The 22,957-nt window shown below is 47.4% G+C and overlaps 1 protein-coding gene across 4 annotated transcripts; it reads right to left on the bottom strand.

Moving 5' to 3' along the window:
• Nucleotides 1-18,429: 18,429 nt before the first annotated feature.
• On the bottom strand, nt 18,430-21,566 carry LOC119365185 (dof zinc finger protein 1-like). 4 transcript variants are annotated; one of them, XM_037630794.1, is made up of 2 exons: nt 21,012-21,566; nt 18,430-20,146 (listed from the first exon to the last, which is right to left on the bottom strand). In XM_037630794.1, the coding sequence occupies exons 1-2, from the start codon at nt 21,033-21,035 to the stop codon at nt 19,040-19,042; spliced, it is 1,131 nt and encodes a 376-aa protein (XP_037486691.1). In that variant the 5' UTR covers nt 21,036-21,566; the 3' UTR covers nt 18,430-19,039. The 4 variants fall into 4 exon arrangements, with proteins under 4 accessions (XP_037486691.1, XP_037486694.1, XP_037486693.1 ...); XM_037630797.1 differs by lacking the exon at nt 21,012-21,566 and adding an exon at nt 20,478-20,708; XM_037630796.1 differs by lacking the exon at nt 21,012-21,566 and adding an exon at nt 20,251-20,471.
• Nucleotides 21,567-22,957: the final 1,391 nt, after the last annotated feature.

Genomic DNA, 22,957 nt, shown 5'->3' with positions numbered 1-22,957 from the left:
ACAACCCCTTTATTGCGTTGGTTGCGAGTTCTTTGTTTGTTTGTGTAGGTGCGTGGGAATTTTGAGGAGCCTCCTACTGGATTGATACCTTGGTTCTCAAAAACTGAGGAAAATACTTACGCTACTATTGCTGCATCACCCTTTCCTCTTCAAGGAAAACCAATGCAAGCGCAAGACGTAGCAACTCCTTAGTCACTTTTCTTGCAAGGCTTCTCATGATGTGTATTACTGAGAGGGCCCAGAGATACCTCTTCAGTACTCGGAGTGACGAATCTTAATCTCAACCTATGCCAACTCAACAAACACCTTTAGAGATACCTATAGATAATATTTATGATCATCCAGTTACAATGTGACATTTGATAGCCCACAAGGTATTCCTCCGGTATTCGGGAGTTGCATAATCTCATAGTCGAAGGAATATGTATTTGTCATCAAGAAAGCAATAGCAATAAACTGAATGATCAATATGCTATGCTAACGGATGGGTCTTGTCCATCACATCATTCTCCTAATGATGTGATCCCGCTATCAAATGACAACCCATGTCTATGGTTAGGAAACCTTAACCATCTTTGATCAACGAGCTAGTCTAGTAGAGGCTTACTAGGGACACTGGGTATTTGTTTATGTATTCACACATGTATTTAAGTTTCCGATAAATACAATTCTAACATGAATAATAAACCTTTATCATGAATAAGGAAATATAAAATAACAACTTTATTATTGCCTCTAGGGCATATTCCCTTCAAAATCTTCGTGGAATATGTAGGAACCAACATGGGCATCTAGTTCCCGCCACTGGTTATTGACTGGAGAGGTGTCTCGGTCATGACTACATGATTCCCGCACCCACAGGGTCGCACACTTAACGTTCGTTGACTATAGAGTAGTATTGGGATATTTGATGATTTACAACCAAATGTTGTTCAGAGTCCCGGATGAGATCCCGGACGTCACGAGGAGTCTCGGAATGGTAGGGAGGTAAATATTTATATATGGAAAGTTATTTTCAGGGTTCCGGAAAAAGTTTCAGTTTTTTCGGTATTGTATCGGAAAGATTCCAGAAGGTTCCAGAAACTTCCAGAGAATTCCAGAAGTCCACCAAGGGTGCCACCACGTCCCTAGGGTCAGCATAGGCTGAGGGGAGGTGCCCTGACCTTATTGGGTCAGGCGCACACAACTCCCTCAAAGGTCCATGCAGTTGGGAAAGGTGGAAAGTCCACTTTTGTATGGAAGGGAAGGAGGTGGACTAGGATTCCACCTCCTCCCCCCTTGGCTGCACCCTAGGGTTTGGAGGGGCTGTTCCGCATGCCCATCCACCTATATATAGAGGGGAGGGAGCGCCCCAAGAGGATACACCAAGCCCTTGGCGCCCCTCTCTCTCCCGTTACTCCGTAGTTCCACCGCCTCGTCCCAGCAACGCCTAGCGAAGCGTTATCGGCGCTCCACCATTACCACCATGCCGTCGTGTTGGTTGTGATCTCATCTACTTCTCCTCTCCTTCTTGCTGGATCAAGAAGGAGAAGACGTCATCGAGCTGCACGTGTGCTAAACTCGGAGGTGTCGTCCGTTCGGCACTAGATCGGTTGGATCGTGATCAGATCGTGAAGAGTATGACTACATCAACCGCGTTATATACGCTTCCTCTTAGCATCTTCAAGGGTATGTAGATGCTCTTCCCCTCTCATAGCTATGCATCTTCGTGGATAGATCTTGCATGTGCGTAGAATTTTTTTTGTTTTCCATGAAAGGTTACCCAACAGATGGATCAGTGAAAATGTGGATCCAGATCTCCTCTCTCTTTTCCCTCAAAACTAGCAAGAATCATGGGAGGAATAGAGAGAAGGCAAAGCTTTTGAAGGTCAACAATGGAGGAGCAAGCTTGCCAGAAGTCGTCAGGGACAACGGGGAAGAAGACGCTCTTTTATAGCGAGGGCTCAAATCTAACCGTTAAGAGCTCTGGTCGTGGACAAGCGGTACTACCGTTCCAGGGAGCAGTACTACTGCTTAGTCCGGTCAACACAACCCAACGAGTACAGAAGTACAAGAACGGTAGTTCTATCGGAGCAATACTACTACTCTACTACTGCTTAAAGCAGTACTACCGCTCCACTAGCGCTTAAAGCAGCACTTCCGCTCTACTACCGCTTATAAAATAGAGACTCGCAGAAGTTAGAAAACAAGCGAAAGTAGGAGTGGCACCGGTCTGTGAAGGTACCGCCTAAACGGTACTACCGTAGTACAGAGCAGTACTACTGCCTGGAAGTTGTGAAACTGCCCAAGCAAACCAAAAGGATGCAAGCAAGACCTAAACTGCCAAAACTTCTGCAAATGAACTCTGGTTTGACGAACTCAAGCTTGATAGAAAGCTAACGAAATCTTTAGAAGTGGCAAGGGAAGTATGCCTATGATATAGAGGTGTCCATCAGTGAAGAACCGACATAAACTCCACCATCGCAAACATACTAGATGATGCATAAAAAATCCGTTCTCGATGAACTTGAGCTTGTCAAGAAGATGGCCACAAGCTCCAAAACTCACAAAGAGAAAAACAAACAAGAACCAAGAAATATGATGCCAAGGATGCAATGGTTTGAGCTCTCTACGAATGAGCTACTCACTCGAGAGCCCCACTTGATAGTACGGCAATCAATCCTATAATCCGGTCTCCCCACTAACACCATGAGTCCAGTAAAACAGAAAACCTATCAAGGTAAAATCTTTGTCTTGCACATAGTCCAATTGAGCTCGATGACGACGATCTTGTCCTTCTCAAATTGGACCAGCTTTCTTGATTGCGCTGGCTTGATGAAGACTAGTAGATTGCCCCCCCCCCCCATACTCCACTATGGGTGAGCCTCTCTTCGGCACATCTTCACGTGTCCATTGTCACCATCATGGGAGGCAAGCTTCAAGCATGTGATCTTTTCGTGATGCTCCACTTGAATTTGCACAGCGCAACCTTGAATCCTATCTTCTCCCTTCATAAAGGTGATGCCTTGAAGGCAAGCATGAGTGTTCCCACAATCTTCTTCATCAAGACATGCTTGCATAGGCTCAATTCTCACATGATCAATCTTGAGATAACTCCTTGAATAGCACCTTGGTCAACACATAATCTTCTTTTAATAACCTTGAAACCAACAAATGGCTTCAAGCAATGCCTATGAACAAACTCTTCAAATATAACTCAAGGTAATCATTAGTCCATAGGGATTGCTATCAATTACCAAAACCAAACACGAAACACCATGCTCTTTCACCTTCCCCGCTCGATTTCGTCCTATATATCGTCGATCCGATCATGTCTGACGCACGCCCACCGCACTCTCACCGCGTGCCCATAGCACAAAATGCATGGTTCGCCGCCCCTTGTGCATCACCAGGCAGTACCACACACCCGCAGCTCGTGCACTTCTGCCCACGCAGCCCCACGCCTCGCCGCTGGCTGCTCTGTTTCCATCATGACAGCGAGCGAAAGGCTCGCACCTTGGCTCCAGCTCGCCTCGCCCGCGCACACACACACACATACTCACGCCTCACACACAACACCCGCGTGACTCCAAAAGGGTAGTGCGCGTTGGGTGCACGGGCCGGACGCGCGCGTCCGCCGGTCCGTGAGGCGATCCAAGCGGACAAAAAAAAGCTCCATAGGCATATTTTGTGTCCGTTTGGCTCTCCTCGCTGGACTTGTCCTAATCGTGTCTCCGAATGACCTATGGCGAATTGGCGATCCGCGGTGAAGATGTCCTAGCGATTGCCAGAAATCACGCAAGATCGGACTAACCATTAAAGCCCCCGAGAGCGTCAGGCCTAGCTATCCTCACCTAGCTAGCAGGTGCAAGTAGCGGCCGGTACGCCAATGGACCTCGAGCGTTTCAGTTGAGGACCGCATGCAGCCAGTTCGTTATCGCTCACAGGCAGCATTGATGGGCGCGATCATCCAGGGGCACCATCAAATCGTAACAATCGTACTCCTACTACACCCACTGACCTGTCAGGAACATTCTTTATTTCACTCCATGGAAATTAAATACGTCGCAACCCTACGTCCCAGCCTAAGCCTATGGTTGACACGCCAATAGGAGTTGCGTACCACCCCAAGGATTTTATAGTCTTTTTTTTTTGGCATGGCGTCCTACAATCTTAGGAGCTGTTTGGATCGTGACTATCATTGCCATATATTACCACATGATTTTTGTCACACTTGTCACACTTGTTTTAGTTGAATTGCTTAAATTGTTAGCCATATTTTGGCTTGCCTAAGCGAATCTTGTCACACATTTTATGCCTATGACATGTGGGGTTCACTGCTCATAAAAAAAATTCATAAAAACGTTCATGGTCACACATATGGCTGTATGCCATGCCATAGCCAGAATGTGACCCGTGCCAAATACTCATGTGGCACTGATGCTATCCCCAATGTTGAAATATACTGTCCAGCTTCCTCCATCAGTTCGGATTTTTAGATGAGTTGAATAGAGAATGAATTCAATATGGTATCCGAGCCAAGAGGTGATTCTGTGACCTACATCGATCCCACATCTAAGAACTAAAATAATCTAAACGTGAGAAAAAGTGTTGAAATATATTGCCCGCCTCTATTTATAAATTCGGACTTTTGGATGAGTTGGATGAAGCATGAATTCAATACCAGCCGGTCGGTGAGTGAGTGGAGCTCGTTCCGGCTGCAGTCCATGACGGTCGATGGATCGCGTTGTTTGCATGCGGCCAAACACATCCGGATGGCGCCACATGCCGGCCGGCGCCGGCCTTTCCCTGCCGGGAGCAACCGTCGCTGGCGCCTAGCTTTAGCTGCCTCAGCTAGCTAGCCCTCTTGCCTTCTCCCCCTTGCCCACAGGCCACAGCGGTGTGAAAGCCCTCCTTGATTCACAAAGGCCTGCACCACCCGCTAACAACCCAATGGAAGGATAGAAGGAAGAGAAAAGACACGGCAGCAGGAGCCCATGCATGCATGCCCTGCCCTGCCCTGATGCACACATCAAGGCCGCTCTCTGGCGCCCGTACCTCGTCTTCGCCTTTTGTAATTTTTTGTGGCTGTTTGTACTATACTGTAGACATGGCAGCCGTATGTGTAGAGACACGCACGCGTACGGGCACATGCGCTGAGCCGTCGCCCATCGACGTGCAGTACGTGCAAGGAAAAATACGGCATGTGTAAAAAGGACGGCGCAGATGTAATGTGTGGCTAGCTACGTCGCACATGGGCGCGTAGTACATGCTAGTAGTTAGCGACAGTGAGGCAGCTAGCCTAGCCTGACCGGTCTCCCCCTCTCCAATCGATGATGCGCGGTGCAGGTGGTTGACAGGTCTCTCATAGGGTGTGCTTCACACACACACACGAGAGAATTCCTTATTTGGCCCTTTCTTAAAATTTGGTTCCTTATTTGGTTCAAATAAAATTTTCTTTCCTATTTAACAGCAAAAGTAATTTTTGTTCCTTATATGACACTTTCGTATATTTTAAACACTAACGATGTTAAGTGTGAGATGAAAAGACCATGTTGCCCTTGTAATTTTTTTGTACCCTGATCATCATCAATACAAAGAAGAGGTTGCTACACAAACGCTACAGACCATGGCAGGGTACACACTCACGCATGCAAAGGGGTACAGAGCATGCATGCATGCACACATGCACATAGCACCCAACAAAGCCAGCACTCACGCATTTACGCAAACAGTTTCTGGGCACGGCGAGGAAAGTCACGCCGACATCTCTTCCGAGCTCCAGATTGCAGCACGCATGAGAGAAGAGGATCAACATTAGTCGCTACCCCTGTTCGTGCAGCCACCGGCACCCCAGTAAGTCACACGCCGGCCATACGCACGAACAAGCAAGCACGTCAGGAGCCCTGCTAGCAAGCCACATGCACACGTTCCGCCAACCTCAGCAAGCCGGAGCCCTTACCCGAGGGAGCGTGCATGCAGCACCAGCCTAGCAAGCCGGAGCCCTTACCCGAGGGAGCGTGCATGCAGCGTACATATCCACTCTGTACCCGCATTCGTGAATGATGAACTAACCAAAATATTGGAGCATACATCCCTAAAACATGGATAAACTGATTGCCTTTTTTTTACTAGTTAGGATAGTCACACAATACAACAATACACTAGGGGCAAAACGGTCTTTTCGCCTTACGCTTAACACCTTTAGTGTCTAAAATGGACGAAAGTGTCATATAAGGAACAAACATTACTTTAGGTGTCAAATAGAGAAGAAAATTTTATTTTGGGCCAAATAGGGAACCAAAGTTTAAGAAAGGGCCAAATAAGAAATTCTCTCCACACACACACCCCTCCCGCGGCCATGGCAAACAACACGATCCATCGACCGTCACCACCGGCCGGCCAACATTGGTGGACGTAACTGCGAGATCGTACGCCATCCACCGCCGCCAGGCCTTGTTGTGTGCCAAGCGCCAAATCCTTTTGAGCGACATACCCCTGTCATGCGGCATCTCTTTCCTAGCGTTTTCAAACAAAGTCAAAGAATATCATGTTAGAATAGAGTTTGTAGAGATAGATGTTTTATCTGTTTTCTGATTTTATTTCTTCTTCTGTTCTAGTCTTTCTCCTCAAGTCATATATCTCTCGATGTACTCTGGAAGAATCCTAGCGATATTCCAAACCTTGTAAGCCACGCCAATCCTTCTATAAATATACATGCGGCCCGAGCAAAGGGTTCAACGCTTGTTAACAAATCTTACATGGTCATCAGAGTCCTTCCTCTCGTACGTCTAGCTTTCCCGAAAAGATCGATCTAGTTGATCGAGAGAGAAACCTGAACCTACCCAGAGAGAGGCATCGAGAGAGAGATCATGTCAGGCACCAACGCCATCACCGCTGCTTCCACCATCGCCGCCACCAGTAGTGCCCTGATCGGTTCCACCATGAGTTCCCTGACCACCCAAACCGCACCATCCACCTATGCATCTTCCTCCACCTTCAGCAGCGCCTCCTCTCTCGGGTCTCCTCCATCTGAGAAGCTTACAAGGACAAACTTCCTTCTCGCGAAGGCCATCGTGCTACCCCAAATAAAGGGAGCACAAATGGAACACTTCCTGGACACCGCAAGCCCGGCGCCCCCTCCTACCATCACCATCACCAAAAAGGGGAAAGAGGAGCAAGTCTTCAACTACGCCCGGTCGATCTGGTGCGCCCAGCAGCAACAGGTACAAGGATACCTTATGGGGTCTCTGTCACGTGAGATTCTTGCGCAGGTAGCTACTCTTCAGACGCCGACCGAGGTGTGGAGTGCCATCCACGCCTCCTTCGCTGCCCAGACGCAAGAGCAGATCGTCAACACCCACATCGCCCTCGCCAATCTGCACAAAGGGAACATGGGCATGCCTGAGTATCTGGCGAAGATCAAGGCCTTCACCGATGAGATTGCCTGCACTGGTGATCCCCTCTCTGAAGGAGAGCTAACTTCCTATGTGCTCAAAGGGCTGGACATCGAGTATAACCCGGTGATCTCAGCCCTAGCTGCACGTATCGAGCCGGTGACTGTACAGGAGCTCTGCAACCAGTTGCTAAGCTTTGAAGCTCGTATGAATCTGCTACAAGGTAAAAATCTCCGTCAGTCATCAGTCAATTCCCTCACACGTGGTCGCGGCACTGGAGGCCGAGGCCGCGGTCACCACGGTCACCAGGGACGCGGACGCGGCAACGGCAACAACAGCGGGCGTGGGCGCGCCAACAACTCTGGCCCACGCTCATCCGGCACCTCCTACTCCAACACCAGGCCGCGTTGCCAGCTCTGCAAAAAATCGGGGCATGAGGTGAAAGATTGTTGGCACCGCTACGATGAAGACTACGTGCCCGAAGAGCGCCACGTAGTTGCAGCCATCAAGGAGCAAGAAGAAGCCGGGGACACTGTCTGGTATGCTGACTCCGGAGCCACAGATCATGTCACCAACGAGTTGGAGAAGCTTGCAAGACGGGAGAGATACTATGGCAATGATCAGATTAACACCGCCGCAAGTGGAGGAGGTATGGACATATGCCACATTGGTTAATCCTCTATTAATTTCCCTAATGCTAAACGTGATCTTCTTCTAAAAGATGTTCTTCATGTTCCTCAAGCCAACAAAAACCTTGCTTCCAAGTCTCTTTTATCCGCTGATAATAACATCTTCTTTGAAACTCATCCCAAGTATTTTTTCATTAAGGATCGGGCAACGAGGGAGCTCCTCCATCACGGTAGATGCGTCAGTGGTCTATATCCTATCACATCAAGAGCTCTTAGCCGCAAACGTCATCGTCAAGTCTACTCCGTCGTCAAGCCGTCCTTAGAGAGGTGGCATCAAAGATTAGGCCATCCTTCATTAGAAATAGTCGATCAAGTAGTGAATAGAGGCAATCTTCAATTGTCTAGTTGTGAGAATAAAGAGTCTGTTTGTGATGCTTGCCAATGTGCCAAGAGTCATCAACTCCCCTATCCTAGTTCAAATAGTGTGTCTCATGCTCCGTTGGAACTGATATTCAGTGATGTATGGGGTCATGCCAGAGATTCCTTTGGAAGAAAAAAATTATTATGTTAGCTTCATTGATGATTATAGTAAGTTTACATGGATATACTTACTTAAGTTCAAATCCGAAGTTTTCTCTGTCTTCCAAGAATTCCAAAAACTTGTTGAGCGTCAATTTAACAAGAAAATCATTACAGTCCAGAGTGACTGGGGAGGAGAGTATGAGAAACTCAACTCCTTCTTTCGAAACATAGGTATTGAGCATCATGTTTTGTGTCCACATGCACACCAACAGAACGGTTCTGCCGAACGCAAACATCGTCACATTGTTGAAGTTGGTCTTTCCCTTCTTGCTCATGCACCTATGCTTCTAAAATATTGGGATGAAGCTTTCATTGCTGCCACCTATCTTATCAATCATTTGCCTAGTAAAGTTATTGGGAACACAACTCCCTTAGTACGATTGTTTCATCAAAAACCAGATTATAATTCCCTCAAAGTTTTTGGATGTGCATGCTATCCTAATCTTCGTCCATATAATCGCCACAAACTAGAGTTTCGCTCCACTCAATGTGTCTTTCTTGGCTATAGCAATCTTCATAAGGGTTACAGGTGTCTAGAAGTTTCAACTGGACGCATCTACATCTCTCGGGATGTGATTTTTGATGAAACTATTTTCCCTTTTGCCAAACATCATCCAAATGCAGGAGCCCTTCTCCGAGCTGAAATCTCTCTTCTCTCGGATCCTTTACCACGTACTGATCATGGGGAGAATTAATAGATCATGATCATGTGCCTAGTCCAGGAGAAAATTCAGAAACTAATGAAAAAATGCAGCTTTTGGCAATGATTTTACGTGTGCAGATAGGACAAAACCCGCGCTAGACGCGATGCAGATTTGGTGTAGAACTGCCGCGCGCGATCCCATGCTGACAGCCCTGTCGCTCGGCGCGTAGCGGCGTCCCCTGCGTCTCCTGAAGCGCCAAGTGGTGGTGGGACCAGTCCGCCTGCCGAGCCCGTGACCAACCGCGGTCCAGGTGTGGACCCAGACGGCGCGGGGCGCAGCCCATCCGCACGCGCCACATGGGAGCCGGCGCGCTCCAGAGCCGACAGCCCGACTGGAGTGGACCCTGCCAACAGTGCCATGCGGGATTCCCCTGCTGAGGCGCCTAATACGAGGTGGATCTCGTCGGATCCCATGCCCATCTCAGGTCTGGAGCCCTGCGGCACGACAGTCCAGGGGGATTCGGCGACTGGATCTTCTGTGGCCGGTTCTGGTGATATAGAAACTACAACAGCCGCCACACATTCACTTGAAAATCCTCAGCGCCATACCAGGTCAAAATCTGGAGTATTCAAGCCTAAAGAATACAAGGACGGTACAGTAAGGTATGATCCTCGCAAGTATGCGTTTCTTACTAGTTCAGGTGAACCTACTGATTTAGCCGAAGCTCTTTCTCACAAAGAATGGAAAGGGGCCATGGACAATGAATATCAAGCACTCATGAAAAATAAAACATGGCATCTTGTACCTCCAACAAAGGGAAAGAATTTAATTGATTGCAAGTGGGTTTATAAGATCAAAAGAAAATCTGATGGAAGTATAGATAGATACAAGGCTAGATTGGTTGCAAAAGGGTTTAAACAAATATTTGGAATTGATTATGAGGATACTTTTAGCCCTGTTGTCAAGGCAGCTACTATTCGACTTGTATTATCTATTGCTATTTCGAGAGGGTGGAGTTTACGTCAGCTAGACGTCCAGAACGCGTTTCTCCATGGTGTTCTTGAGGAAGAAATGTTCATGCGGCAACCACCAGGGTATGAAAACAAAAGCACACCTCATTTCGTCTGTAAGTTGGACAAAGCTTTGTATGGCTTAAAACAGGCTGCAAGAGCCTGGTACTCCAGGTTGAGCACTCAGTTACAACAACTTGGTTTTATTCCAAGCAAGGCAGATACCTCATTATTCTTCTATCACAAAGGCAACATATCTATGTTTGTTCTTGTTTATGTTGATGATATAATTGTTGCTAGTTCCAGTTCAGAGGCCACTACCTGTCTGCTCCATGATCTTAATGTGGAGTTTGCACTCAAAGATTTGGGTGATCTTCATTATTTTCTTGGTATAGAGGTAAAACAGATCAAGGATGGAATACTTCTTACACAAGAGAAATACACCACAGATATTCTAAAGAGGGTAGGACTGGAACATTGCAAACCAGTAAGTACACCACTTTCCACTTCTGAGAAACTTACAGTTGAAGGAGGTGAATTACTTAGACCGAGTGATGCAACAAACTATAGGATGTTGATGGTGCTCTACAATATTTAACGTTGACTAGGCCTGATATTTCATATTCTGTCAACAAAGTGTGTCAATTTTTGCATGCACCAAGTACAGTTCATTGGACTGTAGTAAAGAGAATTCTGAGGTATCTAAAGTTTACAATGGGGCTTGGAATCAAGATTGTTAAATCGCCATCCATGCTAGTTAGTGCATATTCAGATGCTGATTGGGCAGGGTGTCCTGATGATAGAAGGTCAACATGTGGTTTTGTTGTATTTCTGGGATCAAACCTCGTGTCATGGAGTGCAAGGAAGCAAGCTACTGTGTCAAGGTCAAGTACCGAAGCAGAATACAAAGCCCTTGCCAATGCAACTGCCGAAGTTATGTGGATTCAGACTCTTTTGTATGAGTTGGGAATTAAGACTCCACAAGCTGCAAGGTTATGGTGTGACAATATTGGTGCAACTTACCTTTCAGCAAATCCTGTGTTCCATGCACATACAAAACACATAGAGGTTGATTTTCATTTTGTGAAAGCTACTTGACATCAAGTTTATTCCCACAGGAGATCAACTTGTTGATGGCTTCACCAAACCACTTACTACGAGGAGATTGAATGAGTTCAAGTACAATCTAAACCTAGAGAAATTTTCATAGGTTTGGATTGAGGGAGGATGTTAGAATAGAGTTTGTAGAGATAGTTGTTTAAACTGTTTTCTGATTCTATCTCTTCTTCTGTTCTAGTCTTTCTCCTCAAGTCATATATCTCTCGATGTACTCTGGAAGAATCCTAGCGATATTCCAAACCTTGTAAGCCACGGCAATCCTTCTATAAATATACATGCAGCCCGAGCAAAGGGTTCAACACTTCCTAACAAATCTTACATATCAAACTTGTAGTGCTTAGAGCAACTCCAACGGGGCGACCCAAACGGACGGCGATTTCGTCCGATTTTTGTCCGTTTGGATCGGCTGCCCGCCCGGCGTCCGCCCTGTTTTAGATATGGATCGGCAGGGCGCCCAATGCGCCGACTTATGTGCCGACGTGGCTGCCTGCCCCCATATTTTTTGCATGATTGCATAGTTTGAATCAAAGTAAAATCATTTTGGACCGAATAAAATTGCATAGTTTATTACAAGCCAAATGAAAATAAAAAGGTCTCACATAGCTCTCACATTGTTTTGCAAACGAATAAAAGAAGATACATCTACTGGTTGCCAACATGAGCCCACATATACTCAACCAAATCATTTTGCAGTTGCACGTGAGTTTTTCAATCATGCATATCTTTATGAAATTGTGTGAACTATTCAAACGTTGCCACTACTCCATGCTCAAGCACAACATTCTCACCCTGAAACTAAACCCTTGATCATACAGATGGGGCGCTCGTCTTCTATGATCATATTATGCATGATCACATAGGCAGTCATCACCTCCCACAGTTTCTACGTGCTCCAGGTATTAGCAGGATACCGAACGATGCCCCATCGAGATTGCAAAACACCAAAGGCACGCTCGACATCCTTCCTAGCACTCTCTTGCTCCTGGGAAAATCTTTTCCTCTTCTCTCCGACAGTGTAGGATATTGTCTTCACAATAGTGGTCCACTGAGGATAGATACCGTCACCCAGATAGTATCCTTTGTCGTAGGTGTGGCCGTTGACAATAAAGTTCACCGGTGGGCTGTTGTCTTCGGCAAGCCTAGCAAACACCGGCGAGCGCTGAAGCACGTTGATATCATTGTGTGATCCAGCCATGCCAAAGAAAGAGTGCCAGATCCAGAGATCTTGAGACGCCACGGCCTCAAGTATGACAGTGCAAGCCCTGACATGGCCCTTATACTGCCCTTGCCAAGCAGAAGGGCAGTTCTTTCACTCCCAATGCATGCAGTCTATACTACCAAGCATCCCTGGGAAGCCCCTGCTGGCATTCATCGCCAACAAACGGGTTGTATCTTCAGCAGTCGGCTCTCTCAAGTACTCAGGGCCAAACACAACAATAACAGCCTTGCAGAACTTATACATGGACTCTAGGCAGGTAGACTCGCTCATACAGACGTACTCGTCAATGAGATCACCGAGCACTCCGTATGCAAGCATTCAGATGGCGGCAGTGCATTTCTGATAAGAGGAAAAACCAATCTTGCCAACGGCATCCTCTCTGCACTCAAAATAGTCATCATAGCCGACCACCCCCTTCTCTAATACGGTTGAAAACATGCCTACTCATATGGAAACGGCGGCGGAATTTCTGATGTTTGAACAATGGGTTTGTTGTATCAAAGTAGTCCTTTCAAAGAAGGAAATGCCCGCTCTCTCGGTTGCGATTCAACGCCGGAAGGTGGCCCGGAATGGAGCCACGGAACAATGGTCGCTGGCTATTGAGGTGGTGATGGACCAACACGGCAGCCAATATCTCCTCCTCGTCATCGAAGAACGAATCGTCGGAGTCGCAAAGGAAATTGTGAAAAAAGAACTCGTCGGCGGAGTCCATTTTGTACCTTGGCAAATTGTCGAACAACTTGCGGGCGTCGGCGAAGGAGACGGCCGGCGAAGGGAGTCGTGGTGCGCACGGACCAGTTGTTGTCCTGCCGGCGTCCGACGAGCGTGCCGGTGAGGATCTGGCCGGGCGGTGAGGCGACTTCTTGGTCGGGGGCGGCTGTGTGGTGGGGTGGCGCGGGGGGTGGGAAGCAGTCGGCTCCCGGCGGCAAGACGGCGGTGACGGGCGACGTGGGAGTGGGCGGCGTAGTTGGGCGGATGTGGAGGCCCCGGCAGCTGGCAGAGTCGCCGGCAAAAATGGGCGGCGGCGTCGGTGACGGAGGAGGAGGGCGAGGGTTGCTGTTGGATCGGAGAGGGCAATGTGACACAGACCAGTGGGCCCGGGGAAGAAGAGGGCGAGCGTGCGCGCGTCCGTCGCGTGTCAGCGCCGACGCAAATCCGGCTCAAAAATAGACCGGGAATGGGTCGCCCGTGGACGAAAAGCGGACGCGCGTCCGTTTGGGTCGACGCGTTGGGCTGCCTTTTCTGTCCGCGCCGACCCAAACGGACGACGGCGGACAAAATGGATCGCCCCATTGAAGTTGCTCTTATGCATGGAAATTTTGTAGGACGGCAATTCTCCATGTTTGCATAATGAAAACTCCTTGAAACGCATGGCAATTACTCTCATGTAACATGGCAATTTTCTAAGAATTTATATATATAACCTACAATTTTTTAGGCTGGCAATTCTCCATGTTTGCATCATGACAACTCCTTGAAACGCATGGCAATTTTTAGAGAATTTTTACTTTGAAACATGGCAATCTTTATACAACAACATGACAATTTTACCTGTTTTCACATGGCAATTAGAGTGTTCACTCCGTGTGGTTTTTTGGAGCGAACGGAAACGTTCGTTTGTTCCTCCCTGGATGGGAAATGATCGTTCGCTCGGATTACCACCCTAGGAACACCGGATGTATATTGGCATCCTTAACTAATTACACTCATTAAGATTAAAACTTGGAAGGAAAAGTGTATCCCAATAGGAAATTGCCAATCTCCCTTTTTATATGTAAAAGCATGACGCTCAGATAACGTGGTTCGCGCGTCGAAACTGAACCCGAGCGTGCCGGTCGTCGATGGATTAATCAGAGGGCAAGTTGATATAGGAGTATATATACGGGTATGTTGTCTCATGTTTGGCTATTACTCTCATGCATTGCAGGTGTGGGAACAGAGTGGGTCTAGTGCATATACCTTTTTTGGGGTACCTGTGTGTAACAGTGTAAGTGTGTTTGACTCCAAAGATCTTAGTTTTGGTTCCTTGCATTCTACGTATCCCCACTTCACCATCCAAGATCTGTTGACTTATTGAGCGATAGGGATGCCCTTTCTTCTTGGTCATGTTGTTTTCATCTTTTTTGGAAGGTTCTTTTGGTGTAGGATAGGCATGTGCGCAAAATCAAACACACACATATTATCGTTTATTCGTCAATTAAGTGGTGGAACGGTAGCTACAGGTGGGTAGAAATGCAAGCATATTTTTTTTTCTCTGTTTGTTCTAGAAATACTATATTTTATTTAGTTTTGCTAAACCTAAATCGCCTGGGAGCTTCTTTGCGTTGATATTTGCGTAGGTGCGAGGGGATCCTGATTAGATTACATGGGTAAAACACCTTTGGCTTAGCCATTTCATTCGACTTATGTGAAGATAAACTTTAATTTTTAATGTATGAATCCATTGCTCGGATTTGTTCTCTCGGTGACGCAATATGGTTAATCTACACATAAACTATTGCCTTTGGTTCAACTTAATAACCGGGAAACTATTTGCATGTAATTTGCAGACCGAGTTAATTAGAGGACCCCAGCCATCTAGTTTGGGTGGAGGTTTTGTGGATGTGGTGCCGGCTAATAGCACATTTTCAAAGTGAATCGACGAATAAGGAAGATGACAGGGCATGAAGGCAGATGCTGACCCTAGGGCTACTTGGGTGTAGACATGGGCCTAACTAGGACAAAAAGAAATGATGATTTCGCAGGAAAATTTACGGAGGTACTTAGTTTTAAGGTGAAAGGAAGTAGGCCACGTGACTTCAAAGTTTTCTTTTCCAGAGTTCGTTTTTCGTATCACGACTCGCGCGATGACGACTGAACGAGGTGGTGTCCCTTATCTATGGGTTTAATGCGGTTCAGGACGCAACAATGAAGTGAACTTCACCCGCAAAAAAGAAACCAATGAAGTGAGCTAACTAAGGTCGAGATGGTTTTGTTTGTTGGTTGCTTGTCAAGAGAGAAGAATCAATGCATGTTTGACACAATTGTCGATGGTGTCGAGGGAGTTAGGAGGAGATGGAGGCAAGAAGATGAAATTAATTGTTTCACCACATCACCTTAAATCATGCTAACGTCATTGGACTACATGAGCAAGTATAATAGGGTTTAAGCAACCTATAAGAGTTGTCACATCATATTTATCATGAATTGGAGGAGAGAGAATAGAAGCAGAATGTAGATTTACAGTCAGCCACAACAATCTGCAACATGGGCTACAACGAGCTTTGTCACACGATGTGGTGGGTCATGCATTATGTATCCATAGCTAATTATGAGCGAGCATTTTTTAGATGATATGTCCATCAGTTGGATATATTATTAGCAGTGCTCTTATTTGTCGATAAATGTGGTCAAACCATGTTTGACTAGGGAGGGAGTATTTGTATCATTTATTTGCATAGTTGTTACACCAACATAGGCGTACTAGTCATGTTGGAATGAATGAACATGTGGATTCTAATTAACATTGGTTGCTTTGTAAGCTTTTTTTCTTTTCGAAAAGGAGGTTGAAACCCAGGCCTCTGCATCATTGCGATGCACACAACCATACGCCATACGTTCATTTTGTCAGTAAATATCAATCATAGGCCTGCATAGATACACTTGCAGACTTCTAAGTGTGTACAACAGACAGACACTAGCACCAGGCCAGTAGCTAGATTTGTGCAGGTAACTATTAGTGGGCGGCGTGAGGTGGTGATACTTTGCCCTAGAAAAGAAGCTGTCATAGTACTATTGCCGTGGTAAAAGGCTTGCGTGGGTACACTACATCTGCATTTAAATAGCATCCATTCTGCTACTGGAAAACACGCCTGTGCTCTCTGCAATGTGTAAAACCAGCCATCTCAAGCAAGTTGCACCCTCCACATCGGAAAGCAGCACTGGCAATAAGACTCGGACCTAACCCGTGAGTGGATGCGCCGATCGATCATGCATGCATGGAAGTAGCATGCCCTGTGAAAGTGCGTTCAGAAAGCAGAGAGCTGAGCTGAGATGAAAATGAAGAAGAGCACACAGTACAGTACGTGGTACACTTGCGCATATGCTCTCCGGCCTACCTGCTTCACCTCTTTCCCATAAATAAGGAGGTGCAAATAGCTGCAAGTTTAGGTAGAGATTGCTATAAACGGCTTGAAAGGCAAGGCCCCGGACATCCCCAACCATATATATGTGCAACATAGGCGAAAGAGATATGTATGTGCTCTCTGAAAGGAAGCGATCGCACCACCATTAATGGGATGCGGCAGCTAGGCTCCATGCAACCAACAATGACCTACCATTGCGCTAACACTCCTTAAAATGGCATGGACTGGGGCAAGGACAGCATGCAGACAAAGCACAAGCTATAGCATACAAGTAGTAGCAGAGAGGAAAACTACTACCTAGACGTGGGGAAATGAGATAGTTACAAATCATCAACTAGAGTACCTTTTCTTGTGGGGATCAATTAAGCTACTTGACCAGGCCAGTATTTAATACCCTCACTGTAAAGAATAGTGATCTAAATGCCCTTATATTTCTTTACCGAGGGATTGAGTAGCATGCATTTTTTTTAGAATTAATAGCATGCAATTTGGATTAGTGAGCATACATTCCCAGTAGTACTAGTTTAGCAAATGATAAGAACATTACTCCCTCCATCCGTAATACTATGTGTCATGGTTTTAGTTCAAATCTAGTATCATTTAGGATGTGATGCAGCGATGGTGTAAAACATGGCAACAATATCATGCATCCATATATTATCTTCACCCACTACTAGTACTACTATCAAGGAGATAACAACAATACCAGTGGAGTAACTCTTTTGCCTATGGTTTGTACAGAACTATATGTAGTAGGCCACCGGATAGTTTGCTTGTTTAATAAAGTAGCCAGTGCTTGAACAAGGCAGTCAAGCAATATTCCTTCCACGCCCTCATCCCTAGGAGAATGTTTTTGGGGCCCTTCCAAGTTCTCCCAAGCCCCAAGATACGGCTGCTGGCATGCATGCATGTGACCAGTTTGTGTGACATTCTAAACTAATGAAGGTGATTACACTCTGCAGGCCATGCATGCAGATGCAGTACAAGGAAATGGCACCAAAATCGGTGCAAGAGATGAATCATTAGGTGACAACTTTTTGGTTTGGGCAGGTGAACCGGGCTTGTGAATGCCTAACTAGAAACAAAAACAAATGAGTGAAAAGTTGCTGCATTCTTACCCACTTGACATGAGAGAAAGAGGAGGGAGGGGGCAGAGATGCAAGGAGCACGATGGTGGGAGAGGGGATAGCATGCAGTGTACCTTTAGGTTTACAAAATTATAATTATAGATGGTAGTACAAATGGCCTGCTCAAGGACCTACAGATGGCCATCATATGATATAATAATACCATGTGAGGAGAGAGAAGCAAGTAAAGTTTCTTTCTTTCAGGGAGTGGGATGTTTGTCATACGTACTTATTCTCTTCCGCCCATGCCCTCCACTTCTCCTAGCTACCTCCTCCCGCTAGTGCTTTTCATGGCTGGAAGATTCTTGGTTCCGGGGCGATGGTGGCGAGACATGACATCTCAGAGCTTTGCCTGCTAGTACAAGAAAAAGGAGGGCAGCAAGAGGTGACAGATAGAAAGACAAGCTTATAAAAATCAGGCAGCAAGATGTACACCAATATCATCAGTTCAATTGGAAATGACATTGAAGGACACTTATTATTACATGCTCTAAATACCCCTTCTGATCAACTTTGGATGAGCCTATATATGCATAAACCAACAAGCACAATAATGAAGAGGAATTTGTATATGCAAACAAAGATGATGATACTTGTACTCATTGTATGTAACATAAGTAACAAATAATATCAGTACAAAGTTACATGCTACTACTACAAACTTGGAAGCCTCGGTCCCCAAACGCTGTGCATCTACACACAAAGCTGAAACACCGTGCATGCATGCAGTGCATTGTTGTTACCACCAAACACACTGTAGCTCGGTCCTCTCCCCACTCCTACAGGTCTCCTAAAGTTGGCCCTGCAAACCAGAGAAACCGCACCACCACATACGCCATGTACGTAGTACTGGATAGGTATGTACCGAGGCCTAGCTAGCTAACTCCAAGCCAGCCTAAAATGAAGCTAACACCGATGAACAGAGATTAAAATGTTGTGTACTCTGATAGTCTGATGTGTTAGAGCTAGCTAGCCCCCAAGTCGATCACCAAACACAAATGAACGGCTAGAGCACAATTCCGAGGAAGAAGAAGAAGAGAAGAACACCAGAAAGAAAGAAAGAAAGAAAGAAAGATATCAAACACCATATCCACCATCTTATTAAACCTTTGTGCCCTATCTCCAGCTGCAGCTTGGAAGCGCATGCATGCACGCACAGCCGACGCTCCGATCGCATGAGCTATGCATGCATGGGCGCCGCCGTCCATGTTACCAGGTGCCGCCGCCGCCGATCATGCCGTTCCAGAACCCCGGCGTGTCGGGCTGCCCAACGGGGGTGCCATTGCCTTGTTGCTCCTTGTTGCCTTGCTCGAACTGATGGTCGCCGCCATCCACGCCCGCGCCAGAACCACCGCCGCTCTCACCGCCACCGGCGCCAGAGTTTGCCGTCGGCTTCAAGTCCTCGAACGCGAACAGCAACCTTCCCGACCTGTCCTGCAGCCCTTGCATCGCGGCACTGGAGCCGTACCCCGCCGTGGAAGCCCCGCCCACCGGACCGTGCGCGTCCAGCGAGAAGCCTAGCAAGCTCTGCGACTGCGGTGGCGCCGGCGCGCGGAACTCCCCGAGCGAGAACCCCGCGGCGCCGTACTCCCCGGGCATCTGCATCGGCATCTGCAGCGGCATATAGCAGCCAGTGCTCCGGAGCAGCTCCATCGCGGAGAGCGCGCCACCGGCCCGGGCGCCATTGCCCGCCATTGCCCCGCCGCCGGGGTTGCACATGCTGCTGCTCTCCAGGCTCGGGAACGCCATGTAATCCGCCTGCATCCCGCCTTGGTGGTGCGGGAAGGCGAGGTTCAGGTCGTGCGCTGCGCCCTCGTGCGCCAGCTTCGGGTTCTTATTCGGCGCCGCCCCGACCATGGACGAGTTCGCGACGGACGCAGTCGCCGAGGCGGCCGCTGAAGCGGAGGCGGATGCGGACGACGACGAAGAGCGCTTGTTCTTGCGGGATCCGCCGCCGACGGGGACGTTGCGCAGCGACCCGCCTTCCGTCCAGTACCGGCGGCACGTCTTGCAGAAGTAGCGCGGCTGCTGGAGGCTGTAGTTGTTGTAGTAGCAGAACTTGGTGTTGGTGGAGTTGCACCGCGGGCAGTTGATCGCCTTCTCCTTCTGCGGCCGCGGCCGCCGCTCCGTGCTACCAGCCCCAGCTCCGGAGCCTGCCACTGCCATGGCCGGCGTCCCGCCCCTCATGGGCCCCCCAGCCCCAGGCGCCGACGACGGGGCCTGCGCCGGTGGATTCGGATTTGACCCTTGCACCTGCTGGTTCGCGCTTGGTGCTCCCATCAGCATCTCCTCCATGGGCTTCACCAGCCCTAGCCCCTGAGGACACAGAAGATACACACATAGTGCAGCACTTGATCAGTCACAAGTTGAGAACAGACGATGATCAACACAAGACCACTACATGCCAAGCTAGCTAACACCTAGAGCAAGCAAGAACAAACCGCAGGAAGATAACATGTGGTGAGCGAGCATGCAGCAGAGGTGGAGGTGGGGAGGCTAGCTGTGGGGGTGGGGGTGTCAAGAATCTCTACGGTGCAACTAAGAACCAAGCAAAAGGATACAAAGGGAGATTAGAGGCAGCAGCAGGAAAGGCAAAGGAAAAGGTGATAAGGGCCGGGGAAGAAGAAAAGATGAAAGAGAAACACACCACCACACACAAAAAACACAACTTTGCTTGTGCTGTTGTAGGGTTGTAGTACTGCTGCCACACATCACCAGGACATGGCTGCTGCTCTCCTCTTTTGATGCGAGGCAAGAGAGAGAAGAAAAGCCATGAGAAAGGAAGGGGGAGGTGAGGAGGGGATAAAAAAGATGATGGTGAGGAAAGGGGGATTAGAAAGAGGGGGAAAGAAAGGTGATGGTGCGTGCTTTCATGGATCAAAAGGGGAGGGCAGCAGAGAGAGGATTAAAGCCGCAGGCCGGGGGCTCACCTTCACCTTAAAGCCTATGGAGAAGAGAGGGGGGTGCTGATTGTGTTGCAGATGCATAGATCTACACAAAGCATAACATATAAAGGAAGAACACGACCCAAGAGGATACCCACACCCACAAAGAGGGAGATCATGGCCAAATCCAAGAAAGCGCGTGCACACCAAGCTAGAACCATGTCACAGAGAGGAGGATGAACAGACAGCGGGAAGATCAAGGAGAAGAAAAGCCAAATTCACACAAAGAGATTTACCTGGGGCCAGTGGGCTGCATCCATGCGAAGGCTCCAATTGCCAGACTACCTCTCAAACAATTCTTGCTCCGGATGTCCGAATATGAGGAGGAAGACGACGGCCGGAAGACGAACAGGAGCTCCTTGCTGCTTGCTTGTTTCCGGTAGATTTCTTGAGCGGAGGGAGGGGAGAGAGGAGGAAGGCGCTGTGGTTGGCCAGTGAGTGGAATTGTCCCTCCTATCTCCGCTCTTCCCACATACGTTTTGCTCAAATAGCTAGGCTAGTAGTGGATTCCCTCCCCCTTCTTTTTTAATATTTCCGTATGCCTCTCACAGCTACTCCAGCTGCCAGAAGCTCGGTGAGGGGAGGGGAGGGGAGGGGGATTGGATTTGGAGCAGATGGATCGATGCGCGACGTACTGTGAGGGGGAGGAAGGAAGGGGGTCGGGAGGTGTTCTTGCTCGATCGGAGGCCGGAGGCTGCGAGGAGTCGGGCGGTCGGTCAACCGGCCGGGATTCCATCGACCATTGTAAGGGAAGGCACCAAGGGAGGAAGCCCTGGGAATGGCGGTTTGGTGGGGGCCTCGCTCCGCCTCGCACGTGCCGGCGACACGGCCTTCTAAATTCCCTGGGCGTCCCTGTTTGGTGCAACCTTTTTTCTTTTCTTTTCCTTTCTATTACGCGACAGTGCACCTGCCTCTTTGTTTTCAGCCTACAGCGTAATTCGTTTCAACGCCGCACCGACCGAACTACCCATTACCCAAGTCCTGTTGTCGTCGACACTGGCTACAAAATTCGCCAAGAGTTTTAACTTTTAAGGCGTGCTCGCTCGTGTACAGTTCAAAATATGGCCTTCCATGCGGAACACTTGAATGAAGTGTTACGAAATATTGCTTCAGAACAAAATGCATGACAATATATGTGCCCTTTTTTTTATAGAGGACGCTTTTATAAACTTAAAATGGAGCATCAAGCGGATACGGTGGAATACGAAATATGATGAGCAATGCACCGAGATATCCTTTGTATTCAAAACAAATAAACAACTAAAAATATGCCACAAAACAACCCACAGTCAAATTTACCATGTTAGTGAGTAGGCGAGATAAAGTGCTGAGAGGTTTTCCGCACCACACCACCGGTCAAAGTAAGACCGTGTTTGCTCATCACGACTTCTTCAATTCAAAATTTAGGATTTTTATAATCTTCAACTTTTCATTTAGAATCAGTGGAAGATGATATCAGGAGACTCTGATTTTATGTTGTTTTCCGTCGGCATGGGCACTCTTCCCAAGCAAACTTACCTATATACGATATGAAGAAACTTGAGCTAAAAGTTCAACGATTGGGCCTTGCTTAAGTTGCAATGCTTGTGTGAGTGAAGTTGTCGTCATGCCCCCCCCCCCTCCCCCCCGCACTACGTGTTCGAGGGCTAGTTATTGCAATTCTTTATATTTAGGGAGGGAAACCTGCTCTCCCTCTTTGGTCAGATCATCCCACTTATGAAATACTCCCTCCGTCCCATAATATAAGAACGTCAATAGTGTTAAAAACGTTCTTATATTTTGAGACAGAGGGAGTACATTATTAAACTCTATAAAAGAGAAATTTTGGGCATGGGGATGGAGTTAATATAAATTTAGCCGATTGGGATATTCTTAATATTAATAGAGAAGATGTTGAGCTGCTTTTTTAACCTTTTTCTATGGAAAACTTGAAAACTTTGTCTTTTCAGATGTTGAAAAAACAGAAGTCCGGGACATGGTGGTTTACCTACTGATTTTTTTCCAGTATTTTCGGGCACTAGCTAAATGAAATCTCAAGGATTTATTTAATGATATCCATAAGGGTGTGTTGGATACTACTACATTGAGTAATGACATTATTACTTTGGTTCCTAAAATAAAAGGTGCGAAACAAATCCAAAAGTTTAGGCATATATGTCTTCTGGATGTGAATTTCAAAATA

Source organism: Triticum dicoccoides, chromosome 2B (genome assembly GCF_002162155.2).
Source record: "Triticum dicoccoides isolate Atlit2015 ecotype Zavitan chromosome 2B, WEW_v2.0, whole genome shotgun sequence".
Classification (NCBI taxonomy): Eukaryota; Viridiplantae; Streptophyta; class Magnoliopsida; order Poales; family Poaceae; genus Triticum; species Triticum dicoccoides.
The sequence above is the reverse complement of the archived record's forward strand: the minus strand, read 5'-3'. Positions and strand labels throughout refer to the sequence as shown.